Source organism: Poeciliopsis prolifica, unplaced genomic scaffold (assembly GCF_027474105.1).
Source record: "Poeciliopsis prolifica strain line A6 unplaced genomic scaffold, Auburn_PproV2 SCAFFOLD010, whole genome shotgun sequence".
In the NCBI taxonomy this organism is placed as follows: domain Eukaryota; kingdom Metazoa; phylum Chordata; class Actinopteri; order Cyprinodontiformes; family Poeciliidae; genus Poeciliopsis; species Poeciliopsis prolifica.
Genome location: NW_026562385.1, coordinates 11,083,065 through 11,098,878, shown reverse-complemented (window position 1 = coordinate 11,098,878; position 15,814 = coordinate 11,083,065). Strand labels below are relative to the sequence as shown.

At 46.0% G+C, this 15,814-nt stretch overlaps 2 protein-coding genes across 4 annotated transcripts; both read left to right on the top strand.

The window, feature by feature from the left end:
* The first annotated feature begins 81 nt into the window (after positions 1-81).
* rpsa (ribosomal protein SA) lies at positions 82-3,299 on the top strand. The gene is made up of 8 exons (XM_055035575.1): positions 82-143; positions 942-1,113; positions 1,196-1,314; positions 1,797-2,042; positions 2,197-2,325; positions 2,414-2,573; positions 3,044-3,079; positions 3,160-3,299. The coding sequence occupies exons 2-8, from the start codon at positions 981-983 to the stop codon at positions 3,258-3,260; spliced, it is 924 nt and encodes a 307-aa protein (XP_054891550.1). The 5' UTR covers positions 82-143; positions 942-980; the 3' UTR covers positions 3,261-3,299.
* A 1,556-nt stretch (positions 3,300-4,855) lies between these two features.
* Positions 4,856-15,513, top strand: ubn2b (ubinuclein 2b). 3 transcript variants are annotated; one of them, XM_055035563.1, is made up of 17 exons: positions 4,856-5,513; positions 7,005-7,133; positions 7,818-7,919; positions 8,084-8,209; positions 8,299-8,402; positions 8,747-9,251; positions 9,363-9,433; positions 9,568-9,697; positions 9,892-9,998; positions 10,101-10,211; positions 10,295-10,438; positions 10,530-10,580; positions 10,674-10,716; positions 11,238-12,530; positions 13,349-13,556; positions 13,912-13,980; positions 14,839-15,513. In XM_055035563.1, exons 1-17 carry the CDS (start codon positions 5,172-5,174, stop codon positions 14,883-14,885), a joined length of 3,582 nt encoding a protein of 1,193 aa, XP_054891538.1. In that variant the 5' UTR covers positions 4,856-5,171; the 3' UTR covers positions 14,886-15,513. The 3 variants fall into 3 exon arrangements, with proteins under 3 accessions (XP_054891538.1, XP_054891537.1, XP_054891539.1); XM_055035562.1 differs by having other exon boundaries at positions 8,296-8,402; XM_055035564.1 differs by lacking the exon at positions 13,912-13,980 and having other exon boundaries at positions 8,296-8,402.
* The last annotated feature ends 301 nt before the right edge of the window (positions 15,514-15,814 follow it).

The following is a 15,814-nucleotide window of genomic DNA, read 5'->3' as shown; positions in this document are numbered from 1 at the left end:
CTAAAACTCTTAAATCTATCATGAAAAAAAAAGAGAAAAGGACCAATCACGTACCTGGAAACTTAGTATAAAAACTACGTCATTTCCTCCCAGCGCCCTCTTTTTCACCGTGTGCTCAGATTTCCATACGGCGTTGTTTCGTGGTGAGTGTTAACGACCTCGTTTCATCAATAAAGCGGCACAAAATAAGACCAGTGACCGACAAGGGTGCTGGGTTGTTTTATCATGAAGCGACGAGACCACTCTGATGCTACTTATGTGCGCAACCAAACTATTTATTTCCACGGTTACGAAAAATGCTAACGCTTTAGGCTAACCCGCTAGCCACGGACACGCGTTCAATGAAGCGGCTTTGCTTTCCCTCTACGTGACTTCCTCGTTACAGCCTAATATGTTGCCATAGAGAATAGTTCCAATTTTATTGAAGTAAAAAAAAAAGTGAGGTGCTGAATGGGGCACCTCAGTTTAGCTTACAGTTTAGTCCTGTTTTCGCAGACCAGTAGTTTGATGTTACTGTTTGACCCACATGAAATAAATAAAAAGTTACTGTACTATGATAAAGTAATGATTGGATATTCTTACAATGCTAAAATATTGAATGCGATGCGTCAGTGTGGCATCAGTTTAAGGTTAACAAATTGGAGGATAAATCTGAAATTGGATTATGTTCTTGCAAAAGTTGGATATTAAATGATCAAAATTGTAAAATTATTACTCATTGTGATCTAATGAAACCCAAATGGATTTGAACAACCCTTTGCCTGCTAATTTGAGTGTCGAGTAAATTTCCTCACAAGACAAAGTGGGTCGATATGAAGTTGGTCATGTGAATAAGTTGGCCACTAACTAAAAAAGAATTACATTAAAAGAAAAGAAGCAGTTTCACATTTGATTGTGCAATCTGTGGTGTGACCCTAGTCGCTCCCGTCTTTCTCCTGCAGCTCTCCCACTGAACTCGTAACGCAGGGAAAGTGGTCACGATGTCCGGAGGTCTGGATGTCCTTCAGATGAAGGAGGAGGATGTGCTGAAGTTCCTGGCCGCAGGAACCCACCTGGGAGGCATGAACCTCGACTTCCAGATGGAGCAGTACGTCTACAAGAGGAAAAGCGACGGTACGTGCCAGAAACCGTCAGCCACGCGGTGGTCACCTCAAACACTGTCCAGAGTCGCAGTTTTGTCTCTTTTTCTTCTCAGGTATTTATATCATTAACCTGAAGAAGACCTGGGAGAAGCTGCTGCTGGCGGCCAGGGCCATTGTTGCCATTGAGAACCCGGCGGATGTGTGCGTCATCTCCTCCAGGAACACTGGCCAGGTAAAAAAAACAACTAAAATATAAAATGAACAACAAAACGCGCGAGTTTGAGAGTGAACGCACACTGTTAAAGCCGGGCGCTGATGTGAGCGTTCTGGTGTCGGAAGTGTGCAAAAGTAAAGCGGCTCGGGGGTTTTGCTAACGCCAGTCCGATGACTGGGGTTTGATAACACCCCAAGCCACAGTTCATCATGTAAATGCACAAGGTTAGAGATAAAATTTGATTATAAAGGCTGAAAAATAATGTGAAAAATGATGTATGGAAACATGAAAATTTTAAATTATTATGCTATTAACTAATAGTGACAGGAATAAACTTGAGTGAAATTCACAATTTTTCTCTGCTGCTGCGCGGATGTTAAATCCACAGTGGATAAATGTTCTCAAATGCCAGAAATATTTTTAAAAAGTAAGACAAAAAAAGTCTGGAATTTGAAAGCAGAAGTCGTGTTTCCTGAAGCCTTGTTGCCTTTCTTGTGCAGAGGGCGGTGCTGAAGTTCGCCTCGGCCACCGGAGCCACCACCTTCCATGGCCGCTTCACCCCCGGCACGTTCACCAATCAGATCCAGGCGGCCTTCAGGGAGCCCCGCCTCCTGATCGTGACGGACCCTCGCGCCGACCACCAGCCGCTGACCGAAGCGTCCTACGTCAACATCCCCACCATCGCCCTGTGCAACACCGACTCCCCACTAAGATACGTGGACATCGCCATCCCCTGCAACAACAAGGTGAGGGGCGGAGCTTAGAGAAGTGTTATTGTATGCACTTCAGATGTTTTACACCCGCGCACAATGCTACTCATTTGTTTTTGGAATGTCCCATTGCGGAGTGTGTCTATAGGCTGTGTGACGACGCGTTAATGACTTTCTCTCTACATTTCAGGGTCACCACTCTGTGGGTCTGATGTGGTGGATGCTGGCCAGGGAGGTTCTGCGGATGAGGGGAACCATCTCCAGGGAACACCCATGGGAGGTCATGCCCGATCTGTACTTCTACAGAGACCCTGAGGAGGTAGGAGGAGCACAGCGCCTCGCTACTATCGCTTAGCTTGCTGGACGTTGCGAAGCTAAGCTATATTCTGATTTGAAACCCGTTTCAGATCGAGAAGGAGGAGCAGGCCGCAGCCGAGAAGGCGGTGGTGAAGGAGGAGTTCCAGGGCGAATGGACGGCCCCGCAGGCCGAGTTCGCCCAGCCTGAGGTGACCGACTGGTCCGAGGGCGTCGCCGTTCCGTCTGTGCCCATCCAGCAGTTCCCTGCAGGTAGCCTGCTTTTAAAACGAGTTCTGATCAGGCCTGCAACTAAACCTCCATTTTATTATTCAATTGTCCTGACAATCAGATAAAAAAAACATCTACACATTTTGTAGATTATTCATTTAAAAGCAGTTTTCATACAGTATTAGAAATAACTTAATAGATACAGATAAACAATTCAGTAAAGTATTAAAAATATATTTTTAGCCTAAATTGTAGCATCTGCAGCTAAAAGAATCCTAACATCAACATGTGAAAAGCTCAGCTTCTTCTGCCTGACTTGTGATCAAAACAGTGTTGATCTGGTGATTCATGTTTAGATTTCCTAATTAATAATTGAATAGGATCTGGACAATTACTAAAACGAGTTTACAATTGTTTCAGTAGTGGATAAATCTCAATGAGTTGTTTCCGTCCTCGTTCTCATCCTTTGATTCTTCTTCTTCTGTTGTTTAAAACCGGTTGTGTCGTTACAGCTGCTGCTCCCGTCAAGACTGGAGAGGCCTTCACTGGTGAGTTCAGAGCTTCTTCTCTACATGTAGATCAGTGGTTCCTGTCGCTCTCTGACCCCTGTTTGACCTCTGTCCCCCAGCCGCCGAAGACTGGAGCACCCAGCCTGCCACAGACGACTGGTCCACTGCTCCCACCGCTCAGGCTTCTGACTGGGGCGGCACCACCTCCGACTGGTCTTAAACCAGTAAACACAGCAACAATAAAAGTGTTACACTTTGACTCATGTTTTTGTTTTTTTTGTTCTCTAAAACCAGCCAAGTTCAAGTGTCCCGTCATTTCGGGTGGAGAAATGAAGCTTTTTACTAGAGAGGTTGTCAGAAATTATTTGAGTATGATGTCATCTGCTGACAAAATGAAAGAAAAACTGATCATTTCCTGGTGTTGACCAGATTTCTCACTGCATTTAATCTTTTTTTTTGGCACCCAAATGTCATCTCAGGGCACAAAAAGTGAGTAAAACTTGATTTAAGAAACTTTGAAGATGATAATCAAAATGCTTCAACAAACAACTAAATGAAAGCAGATTTAAAAATATGTTTCTCTTTTTACTCCTTTAAAGTGAGCTACTGAGTCTAGTCAAAAATTGATCAAAATTTCTGAACTTTGCAGCCAAACCCAGTTTAACCCTGTTAATAAAGTGATTTAAAGAAACCCAGCTGTTCGCATGAAAACGAGTTGGAAAAATTTGTCCCGATCTGGACTTGGCAGTAAAACCTGGAGTGTAAATCAGTTACATGGTGAATCGTGTGACCTTGGTCCTGCTGGGTCAGCTGGATGTTCCACCCAGGCATCCATAGTTTGAAATAAGTGAACTACTAGTAGATACAGTGAATGTCCAGAAATCCAGAAACTGAAACCCTTGGTAATTGAACATTGTACCCAGAATATTGAGCAACAAAGCACCTAGTAATCAATTGTCAAAGAGCAGAAATATATTATTGCCCATGTGGTAGAAGGTTTGGACTTCTGATGTAAACTAGCTGCTGTTCTTGGTCTACCAATTTCCACCAGACATGTTTAATCTTCACAACATGTTCAGACTGAGCACAGCTTTCAGTGAAAACAAATACAGTGGAATAATTACACATTTCATTTTGTTTTCATTGATAAAATAGATGATCCTATCCACATTTTTTTACACATGCATGCAAACACATCACTTTTAATTTCAGTTACTGGATAATACATTTAAGAACTAATTATGTATTAATTAAATGACACCAACAACTGATGAGTCAGATTTTAGGACTGAAGACAGCTTAGAATCATTCACAAACAAAAAGAAAAACATTTATTATACATGTAATAAATTGGGTGTTCAAAAAAATAATTTATTCAATAATTATACACAGAAGTAAGTGATTGCTTTATTGGACTGTAACCTTTTGACCCACTATATCCTGGTGCTGCTGTCACACTTCTCTGAAGGGCTGAAACAGTCCTGTGTATTTGAATAAAACTCTTATTGTTACCGTCGAACATTTTGGTAAATGAGCACATATTTATTTCATTGCACAGTCAATACTTATGCAGTTCATACAAGACTAGAGAAGTATGTTTCATTATTACTGGCAGAATGTTTTCCCAGATAAGAGATCCTCCATGCGGCCCCCGGAAGGCTCCCAAACACTGCGCCTGCGCAGAACGATCATCTCCACCAGATTCGCGCTTATCTGTCATGTGGGCGTGTTCCGGTGCTGCCATTGGCCAATGGCGGTTCCCCTTCCTCTTTCTTTTCATACGCCCTGCCTCTGAATAATGATAATAACGACCAAGATGGCTACTTCAAAATCTTCTCTGTTGTAGCTAAACACCAGTTCCATGGAAATACTCAAAATTGCGATTTCTTTATGTTTAAGACCCTCGTAGGCGGCGGGGCAGAGCCACGGACAATACTACATGGATTACAGCGAGTTGAGAGGGGAATAAAGTCGCTGTGTTGCCCCGGAGCACTCATTCCGAATAGCTAACTAGCTAGCAGCGCTCGTCGAGACTCCCCGGTTGAGCTCTCCCAGCAGCTGCCGCTCGCTCCCCCCTCCCCTCCCCACTTCCCCGGTTGGCGTGCCCGCTCGCCGGAGCGCAGAGCGCCAAATGGCAGAGCCGAGGAAAGTGCCGTTCGTCACCATCTCCTCCTTCAGCGCTCCGCCGCCGCCGCCGCAGCAGCAGCAGCAGACCCCGGAGTCCAACAAGAAGCGCCGCCGCGAGGACGAGGCCGCCGACGTCAGTTTGGGGAAAGATGGAGGTGGAGGTGCAGCTGCGGTCGGGTCGGGAGGTTCCGGAGGAGCTCTGTTCGGCAACACCAAGGGAGGAGGCGACAGCGACGGCGGGGAGACGAAGCCCACCGTCCGCCTCAGCCTGGCGCTGAGCGAGCCGAACGAGAAGGGCTCCTCCGAGTTCAACTACGGCGAGCTGGTCCAGTCAACTCCTCCTCAGGTTAGACACCAACAAACGTGACTCCATTACGGCAACAGGGACATTTCTGCCGCGAGGCTTCCGTCCTCTACTGCGCTGTTTTAAATAGGATTTATCTGCTTAATGGGGCGGAAAACATCAAACAACTGTGTTTGATAAGTTTCATAAAAGCAGCAAAAAAAGTAAATAAAAAAAAAAAACATTCATGTATCCACAGAAGAGCAGAAAAACAAAGCGCGTTGAGATTGAACAATTTCAAGAAACTTCACTCCGAGTCTTTTTAAAAACGGCTTTACATTATGAGTCACTTTTTTTTCTTCAGGATCCTCCACAGACAGGTTGTGGTTGGAGGTAATGCAGACCGGGATGGATGGCCTCTCTTGTGGCCGCTGTCATGTTGAAATGTGCAGCTTGTTTACTGGGTTGTTGGTTTCTGACAACATGTCAGCCCCCGCTGCACTTCTAACAAGGAATAATAATGCTGTTTCTATTCACCAGCTCTCCAAATGGTGCTGTTGAGTCAGCGATAGGCTTATTTCTGCGAGCTTCTGTTTAGATTTGCAACATATTTCCACAACTGCAAACTATACACTTTGAGATTCGAGGGCGTGACGATGTAGTGCATTGCTGTGAATTGGAAAGGAGGACATTACATTTTAATATCGGACTAGATTACCCCAAACAGTTGCCTTCAGACATCGCCTAGCATCTCAAAATGGAAATCGGAGTCAGAATGTGTTGGCAGCATCATGATATGGGGCCTTTTATCGAAAGTGAGGACAGGAATCTAGTGTGTTTTTAAAACATGGATGGAAGAAAGCCAGCTAAAAAAAAAAAAAAAAAAGAGTCTAGTCTGGTCTTCCTGCAGATTCAGAAAGGTGACCTAACATTAGGCATATAAATAATCGGTTCTTTAAAGTACGTCTATTTATATTTTGCTTCGATATCTATATGAAAGCTCTAACTTAGAAGTCATTATTAAAGCTCAGTGTTTGAAGTTGATTATGCGGGTCGGTGTGGATGGGAACGCTGTCTCCAGTTCTGCAACGAGTTTGAAGAAGCCTCTGACTGATGGCTGCTGCGCTACGGTTTCGTGACGGTCAGGCGTTGCTTTTGCTTTTGAGACGCTGACCAGTTGTAAGAAAGAGATGTTGTTGCCATGATTATGCATCATTCTGACTGTCCTAAAGTATATATATAAAAAAAGGAAGAGCAACGTCTTTCCAGCTGCATGGCATCCAGGACCAGGTCTGAACACAGCAAAAGCAAACAACGTGATGAAGGAAAAGGTCTGGAAAGAGAACCAATCAGATTCTGACCTAGCAGAGCTCCATGCTGCATTTCTAGCTTCAGCGGGTTTTCCTGACGGCCCGGAGCCACATTTAGTCAAAAGCAACAAGAATCCAAGTGTTTCAAATCTTATGAGATCAACAAGTATTCATTTTTATCTTTTCATGTTTACAATATTTTCAAAAACCAAACTGAAAGCTCGTCTGTTTTCCTCTCCGTCAGGTAAAACCGGCAGGTCCCACGGTCCCCAAAGGCCTCGCCCCTCCGCTCGATCCCAGCGACCCGTTTGCTGATGACGAGAAGGAGAGGAGGGAGGTAGAGGAGCTGGCCAGAAAGTTTGAGAGCAAATATGTAAGCAGATTCACCTTGAAGTGTGTGTGTGTGTGTGTGTGTGTGTGTGTGTGTGTGTGTGTGTGTGCGTGCGTGCGTGCGTGTGCGCGCGCGCGTGTGTGGATGGACAGAAATTAGCGCTGAACCAGTGGAACCCGACAGTGAGATCAATTAGTTTAACTGGTCATAAGTGAATGCAAAGTTTGATCAGTTGATTACTTTTTTCTTTCTGCGTCCTCAGGCTTAGTGTTCTGATCATCAAATTCCATAAATGAAAAAAAAATTGCTCTATTAAAGCTGAGCAGATCCAATAAACCAGAAGTAACTCGTTTCTCTTCTAATACGACTTCATGCTTGTTCTATTTTTCTCTTCCTCATTTCCATTTCTTTTCTTATTTTCATTCCTCCTTTGTTCTATTCTGCGTTTTCTGCTTTTTCTTCAGTTTCCTCTTTTCTTTTGTCTGTATTTTGTGGCGGTTTTTCAAAAAGTTTTCACCTAATGCATTTGGGAAAAAAAAGCAAAAAATGCGATAATTGGACCGATTCTCTGTAAATTTAGCACCCGATATCATCTAATCGTTACAGAAAATAAAGCAGCTTAAAAATGTGACTGCATGGCAAAACGTTTTATTTTTTATTTTTATTGCGAGATTTATAGTTGTTTTTTTTTAAATGCTTTTCTGATCCATCTACTTGTGTTTGTAGGGAGGCAACACAAAGAAGAAGAAAAAAGACAGGATGCAGGATCTGATCGACATCGGCTACGGCTACGATGAAACCGATCCCTTTATAGACAACTCAGAGGCTGTGAGTCGTGCAGAGTTTCCTTAATCAGCTAAATATAAATATTACAGTGTAAAAAAAAAAAAAAAGACAATCTTCTTTGCTCAAACTAACTTGATATTTACTGGATTCTAAAAGAAGCTGAACTGAACTTGGATTGTGATATTTTTTCCCGCCGCCGGCTCCAGTACGACGAGCTGGTGCCGGCCTCCCTCACCACCAAACATGGAGGCTTCTACATCAACACCGGGACGCTGCAGTTCAGGGCCGCGTCCGACTCCGAAGGGGAAAACGCGGACGATCACCGATTCAAGGTGGGCCGCCTTTTCTCCGCGGCGTTTGCGTTCAAAGAGCCCCGACGCCGCAGCAAACTGTGAACCCCAGTCTCTGTCTGTTACAGAAGATGAAGGACGGCGACGAGCGGGCGATTAAAAAGCGACGGAAGAAGCAAGATGGCGGCATCCTGGAGGACAAGAAACCCAGGAAAAACAAAGTACCAAAGCCTGGGTGAGCTTCTGCAACACTGCAAAAACTTGACCAAGTATTTTAAATCCAGTTTCTTATTGGACATGATGTAAGCAGGGCTGCCCCCAGTGTTTCATAAAACAAATTGAAGAACGTGATGCCAAATACACTCGGGCTGAAAAACGTTTCATATCAGTCGATATTGATAAGTATTGATTAGGTTTTTGTTTTAAATATCTCAAATACAGCCAAACTGGTGGCAGAGTTCCCAGAGTTTTCACTTTGCGCTGTTGATTTTTTGTTTTTAAGCAGTTATGAGGCCCAGTGGAGAAACAAACCCTTTTAAATTTTGGTCATCTCTGACTCCGTCTTGTTTTCGGCGGCAGCGTCTCGGCTCTGAACGTTCACCGGCCCGAGAAGAAGAAGAGGAAGAAGCTGATGAAAGACTCCCTGCACCTGGCCAACATGCTGCGCCGCTTCACCAGGGAGAAGGAGGAGATGCGCAAGAAGAATCTGGTGGCCGCCACCGGCGCCGCCCCCCTGCCGCGCACCAACACCAAAGTGCCCGGCGCCCCCAGCGCGGTCGTCGGCGCCCACCCGAAGGCCGGCGGCGGCAACGACTGCAACATCACGGACCTGACCGACGACCAGGCCGTCATGTCGCTGCTGGGCTCCACCAACAACGACATCCTGCAGGACATGATGGGCGACCTGGACTTCGGCATGCTGGACTCGCCGCAGCCCCGCAGCCCCTCACAGGGGGAGAACGGCTCCTTCGGGGCGGGGCAGAAAACGGGGCGGGTGCTGCCGGGCAGCGTGATGACCCCGCCTCCTCCGCTGCCCTGCGGATTGCCAGGCCCGCTGGCGAAGCGCATCGAAGACTTGAGAGCGGTACGGAGTTGATCAGAACATACATTCATATCATCTACTGTATCACAGATTTTCCAACCTCTTCAAAAGGTTTGAGTCATAATTTGAAGCAGTTTCTGAACTCTCCACCAGGCGTCCCGTCAGTTTGATGAAGAAGGCCGGAAGAAGTTCTTCACGCTGGACATGAACAACATCCTTCTGGAGTTAGTAGCTTTCAGTCCATCGGTGTCTTTTTCTTTTCTTTAATCAAAAGTGCAAAGCGAGTGTATCGCCAACCGTCGTGCGTGTGTTTGTGTGTGTGTGTGTGTGTGTGTGTGTGTGTGTGTTTGTACGTCAGCATTGAGTTGCAGGTTCAGGAACAGCCTGCAGAGGTGCGTTCAGCTGTCTATGCTCACCTGGAGGCCTTCGTGCCCTGCAACAAGGAGGCTCTGCTCAAACGCCTTAAGAAGCTCAGCCTCAACGTTCAGGTGAGATTGTATGGAAATGACAATTTTTTTTTGTGTGTGTGTGTTTTACTTTACATTTGCGTGTGTACGCCTTTAATGTCTGAATGTGCGTGTGCTTGCCGTGTGCCCCGTTACCCTGGCTGTATTTAGCACCAGTCTGCTGGCCTGGATGCGTCTCATGTGACCTCTGACATCTCTAATCTCTTGTCGCCCAGGACGACCGCCTTCGAACGCCCCTCCTGAAGCTGAAGCTGGCCGTGTGCAGCGTGATGCCGGAGCAGATCGCTCGCTACAACATGGACTGCATCGCCAAAGTGGCAAAGTAACAAATCAGTCCCGCTTAAAAAAAAGATGAATTAAAAAATAAAAAAAACATTTCAAGGAGGTTTGGTTGCTGTAGCGCAGATGTTGCTTGTTGTCACAGGCAGCAGTCGGAGGAAGGAGACAAAAATGGGTCTGAAGACGACGACGAGGAGAAGCCTGGGAAGAGGGTCATTGGGCCCCGGAAAAAGTTTATCTGGGATGACAAACTCAGGTCCGGATAATTTAAAAGAGTTGACGTCCGCTAAACGTTTCCACGTCTTGTCACGTTGTTTTTGTTGTTTTCGTGGTTTGCAGGTCGTTGCTGTGTAACCTGGTGCAGGTGAAGCTGAGCTTCTATGAGCTGGAGGGAAAAACCTCTCTGTCTGTGGAAGATTACCTCAAAGCCTTCATGGAGTCGGAGGTGAAGCCTCTGTGGCCCAAGGGCTGGATGCAGGCCAGGTGAGAGACGGAAGCAGAGAAACCCGTCAGGGTCGCATCCTGCACAACCAGACCTGATCCGCTGACTCACTGTTTTAATCTCTGTTTGTAGGATGTTGTTCAAAGAAAGCACTATGGTCCACGGTCATCTAACTGGATTTATGTGAGATGGTTTTTTTTTAAATTGTCTTATTATTCACCAAAAGCTTGTTTTTTAGTTTTCCCTGACATTTTTTTTTTATTGGTTTGCCTTTAGAGCAAAGAAAAAGATGGTCCCAACTCCGAAAGCCAAGCCAAAGGTAAGACAGAAGTATTTTGTAAATCAAGAATTCGTCTCTTTTCTGGACTTTCAGCTGTTTATCATATCCACAAACTTCAGCATATTTTACTGAGATTTTGTGTGATAATACGTTTTGGCTTTTTTTTTTTATAAACATATGCTCTGTAAAGGTACATTAACATAGTTAAAAAAAATTTCTTCAAGATTCTAGAGCAAAGTGAGAAGCCAATTGAATCTTTTGCATATTTCTGAACGATACCTCACACCTTTTATAAAAATACGGAACACAGTTTGATGTAAACGACCCAAAAGGAACGAAAACGACTTGAGTATTAATCTGCTATAAATATTTCACATTGTTCAGTATTATTTAGTCATGTGTGTCCAAACTACGGATCATTTTTGGGTAATTATGGGTAATTTAACTATTTTATTTAAAAAGTTTTTACATTGTATAAGTACATTGAAGTTTGTTAATCTTGTTAATATCACCACAAATAAGCCGACACATTTTTAAAAGGGTGTAATTTGTTTTTCCAGGAAGTAACGTGGGTCCAGCGTCCCGCACCCTCCGCTGGTGTCGCGCCGTCCCCCGCCACTCAGGTTGCCAAGCGACCCCCTCCGTCACCGCCGGGGACCATATGCCTGGATTCCCTCGACGAAGCTCCTTCCCTGGATTCCATCTCTCAGGCGCTCGCCATCCTCGGCAACGCGGCTAAAGGTTTGGCCCAGGGGGACATGCCGCCGTCCCCGGAAAGGCCCAAGACCTCCGCCAACCCCCCCGGCCTCCACGCCTCGCCTCTCCTCCAGCTGCAGAAGAAGACCTCCGTCAGCACTCCCAGCTCCGGCACACCTCACTACATCGCTACCTCTTCATCGCCCTCCACCTCCCTGTCCCGGCCCGCCCCCAACGCGCCGTCTCCTCTGACCCCGGTGAGGGTGGAGGGCCCGGGGGTCGTCAAGGGCACGCCGCAGCTAAACAGACACACTGTTTTGAACACTCAGAGACCTTTAAGCGTGGGCGTGACGAAAGCAAACATGCCCGTCTCGGTTTCCTCAGCTAAACCACGCCCTCCGCCCACCGCCTCTCCACTGGTGGCCCCGGGACCAAAGACGGGGGTCTCCATCCCCCCGTCGGGCCTCCTTAAGGGCAGCAATAATAAGGTCACCGGTGGAGACACAATCATTATCACTTCGACTCAGTCTCGGCCGCACACCCTCACGTCCCCCTCACTCGTCATCAACAAAACCTTCCAGACTTCCCGTCTGCCACAGACGCCCCAGAACAAGCCGTCCTCCTCCCTCCCACAAACCCCATCCGGAGTCCAACCTCAGCCGCAGTCCAATTTCATCACCCCCATGCACGCCACCCTCACCAAGTCCGCCCACAGCAGCATCCCACCCATCGTCAAGCTCACTCCCCGAACGCCCAACCCCACCGTCTCCCCCGCCTCCACCGCCAGCATCCCCACCTCGGCCTCCATTTCTCAGAGTCCTCGATCTCAGGCAGCCCCCTCCATACACCAGTACACTCCCAAAACCCCGGCGAGCTTCCGGCCGCCGTTCTCAGGTGCTTCAGGAGGAGTGGCCAAGTCGGGTCAAGTCAGCTACCCTCCCTCCAGCAGCCAAAAGACCCCCAGCGTTATCAGCGCCACCAACACCAGCCTTATAAACACCTCATCTATGAGCAAGCATTCAGGAAGCAGTGCCTCCGCCGCTGCCGCAGCCTCGGTGACCCAGGGCCAGCGTCAGCGGACTGTGGGCGGGACACCTCAGGGGGTCAAGCCGGTCGTGTCCGTTCCATTATCATCGGTCTCGTCTCAGCTACCGCAGGTTTGTGTTCGGGTTTAAAAACTCGTCTAAAGGGCTCGAAACACGAGAGGCGACGTCGTTCCCTCTCCGCCCATTTCTAGGAAACTAGAGAAGAGTGGACAGTCACATGTCCTCCTCCGGCTAAAGCACTGCTGAAATCCATGGAAATGTCCATGTAGAAATGTCTGGGCTAACGAAAGCTGAAAAATGTTCACCTTTTGCTGTCATTTGGGTTGGACCCAACACCCGAGACACAACTTTGCTTCCTCTGAAGCACTTTTCATATGAAGCCAGTCGCTCGTCCTCAAGCGTCTGTCTTTGTACATATTTTTTGCACCCTAACAGACGCCACAAACAACATCTATTTTACGCAGTTAATGTTGTATTTTGTATTAATTGCGTGTCGCATGTTGACTGGTATTCAAAGTGAGAACATCACATATTGTTGTATACGCCTCAAAGTGGCGTCAGATCAAGGTGAGATGCTCTCCTGACCCAGCAGGTTTTCTGTCGGCTTGTTTGAACCCAGGAAGTTGGAAGATGTTTCAACTTTCATGTTTCACATAATTAGCCTGCATTGTGTAAGAGATTTCGTCGGTTGATTAGCTGGAGTAGGATTGTCACCAGTTTTGTGTAGGATTGTGCAAGTTTCACGGGAACCTGAAACTTCCTGTGCGTCAAGCCCTATACCGTTGCGTAAAGGGCCCAGTGGGACCCACTGACCCAGTTTCAGTGGGTCAGAGGTCCAGGTCATTCAAGAAACCGTGTGCAGGTTTTACCCTGACCCCCGATCCAGGTTTCTCTTAACTGAACACCTTTCCGGCTGTTTTTCCGTCCAGGTCTCCACGACAGGAACTGGCGGTCTCCTCGGCTCGGCCTCGTCCCTTCCCCTGGGGTTCGGGATGCTGGGGGGCCTGGTGCCCGTGTCCCTGCCGTTCCACTTGTCCCCCATGCTGAACCTCTCCCAGCTGGGCGCAGGAGGCTCCAATACGGCGACCAGCAGCTCGGCGGCCAGTAACAGCGCAGCGTTCTCTACCTTGACCCAGAGTGAGTGTCGCGCACTAAGAAAATCTATGAGAAATACCAGTTTTTTTTTTTTTTTTTTTTTTTCTTGTTTGTGGGACAGTAAGTGTGTTGCTCTGCTGTCGTCTCCCGTAGGCCCCGTTTAATGTTGTACGTCGGCATCATTTGTTGGATCACCATATTGTTTGTCTGAATGTAATTAATGTTTGACTATATTTCATTTTGTTCATCTCCGACATCTTCTCCTGTCCTCCTTCCTGCTTCTTCCCTGATGTCCGGCTGTTGCATCCCTTCTCTTCCTCCCTCCTCTCTTCCATCTCTCCTGTTTGTGTCGGCATCTGTTCCTCCCCCTCCTCGTCGCCCTGTCCTGTCTCCTCAGATCTGTATAAGAGTCTCCAGTCAGGGTCTCAGGTTGCTCTGCCTCCTCACTTGCAGCTCGCTTTCTCAGGTAAAATCGGACCCTTCCTGTTCCTCCGCGCCTGCTCCGTCTCTTCTGCTCAGCCTTTTCTGTTTTTAGTGTCTGGCGTTTGTTTCGGGCTGTCTGGTTCTGTTCTCATCTGTCGGTGGCAGCATGTCTCGGTGGAGTCATCTTCGCAGTCATCCCCTTCACTTTGTCATACTTACTGGCACAACTTGTAAAGATGTGGAAAGTTGAACTCATCTTGTACTCCAGTAGCAAATCTACAACTGAAAAACAAAAACAAACATCCAACATTCATCTCTGTCCATCTTTTCTTTTATTCCTCCTGTTCTGTCATGTCCTCACCTCATTTCTTTGATTATCTTCTTATTTTCTTTCTCTCCTTTCTCTCTGTACCTCAGTGTCTTACCTATTTTCTGTCCTATGTTGATTCTTTCTGAAGTTTCTTGTCCTTTTTCATTTTCCCTCCTTCTTGTCTCAATTTCCTTCCCTCCTGTCTGTCAGCCTCTGGTTCCTACAAGATGCCAAGCTGGCCAAGGCTTAAGAAACGTAGAAAATTTTTGGATTTAAAAAAAAATTGTCATCATTGGAGTTTAAACGGGATGATCCAAAAATGCTAATTTAGCTCTGAAGTGTTTACCAAGTCAACCGTCCTCCATGTTTCGGCAAAGTAGAAAATCTGTGGAGTGATCCGAAGAGAAGAGAACCCAGAATTAATATATTCATATCAACCTGTTTAAGTTAAAGGTTGTTTTGTTTTTTTTTTGTATATCTTCTATGTTACCTGTGTTTGCCACATCTATACTGGGATTGCTACCAAATGTCTTTATTTGCATCACATCCAACTCTTCTTCACAATTTCTACTTTTTCTTCTTCTTCTTCAGACGTCAGTCAGAGCCAAGGAGGCGACACTAAGAGGAAGACTCTATGATCCGGCTCGATTTTTTTATTTATTTTATTTTATTGCGCCAGTGAAAATCCCATCGGTGCCACTAATGACGCCAAGAAATCCGGAACAGATCATGCTCCACGAGGATGTGGGATCAAGCGGGCTTCACCTCATGAAATCGGCTCATAGCGCCGCGGTCGAATGACTTCTTTTTTAAAAAACACAAAACTATTTTATAGCTCCTTTGTAGAGAAGGCAAATAGTTTGTCAATGTTTACATAATAGACCTAAATCACTGTGGACAGGGAGAGTAATGAATGGGACAGCGACGAGTGTAGCTGTGTGTGCATGAAGGTCCGGCGGACCGGACTGTGTGCCTTTCTGGACGTCTCCCACTCTGATGCATGGTCAGTTTGTCTACTTGGTGCTGTTTTTTTTAAAGGAAAACAAGGAGAAAAAAAAAGGCATAATGTAATTATCACTGAAACCTGTAAGAAATGTAAACTGCAAATTGAATTTGAGCTTTTTTAAGAGATGTACATGTTTTCAAATGTACTTGAATTCTTCCGATACGTTTGTTTCTGTATAGTACACAAGCCTACTTTAATTAAAATCTTTGATCCTTAACGTGATGCCATCATTAAATACTTCAGCCAAGTTTGAAAACGTGGCTTATGAGCCGTCGCGGTGCATTCAAGTACACCTTGTAAATGTAAAAAGATGTCTATTTAAACACTCTTGACAGTTCTTGCAGATAGTAAAAGTTTTTTTCTCCTAAAATTAAGGTATATACTTGTCTATTTTTATAGTGCTCTGTAAACGTATGAAAGCCAGTTGAGCACTGAAAATGTTATCAAGATGTTGACAAATTGTCAACAAAATGAGCTGTCAACAAAATGAGCTTCAATTCATTACCTCCACTTTAGGATAAAACTGACGTCCACAAAACGTCCTAAAAATCTTCACATGGC

Excerpts from the sequence above, each read along its gene's own strand:
- rpsa (XM_055035575.1), top strand. The coding sequence starts at position 981 with ATGTCCGGAGGTCTGGATGTCCTTCAGATGAAGGAGGAGGATGTGCTG. Across the intron at positions 2,574-3,043 it reads CATCCAGCAGTTCCCTGCAG|CTGCTGCTCCCGTCAAGACT; the intron begins GTAGCCTGCTTT and ends GTGTCGTTACAG. Across the intron at positions 3,080-3,159 it reads GACTGGAGAGGCCTTCACTG|CCGCCGAAGACTGGAGCACC; the intron begins GTGAGTTCAGAG and ends TCTGTCCCCCAG.
- ubn2b (XM_055035562.1), top strand. The coding sequence starts at position 5,172 with ATGGCAGAGCCGAGGAAAGTGCCGTTCGTCACCATCTCCTCCTTCAGC. Across the intron at positions 9,999-10,100 it reads TGCATCGCCAAAGTGGCAAA|GCAGCAGTCGGAGGAAGGAG; the intron begins GTAACAAATCAG and ends TTGTTGTCACAG. Across the intron at positions 12,531-13,348 it reads TCTCGTCTCAGCTACCGCAG|GTCTCCACGACAGGAACTGG; the intron begins GTTTGTGTTCGG and ends TTTTCCGTCCAG.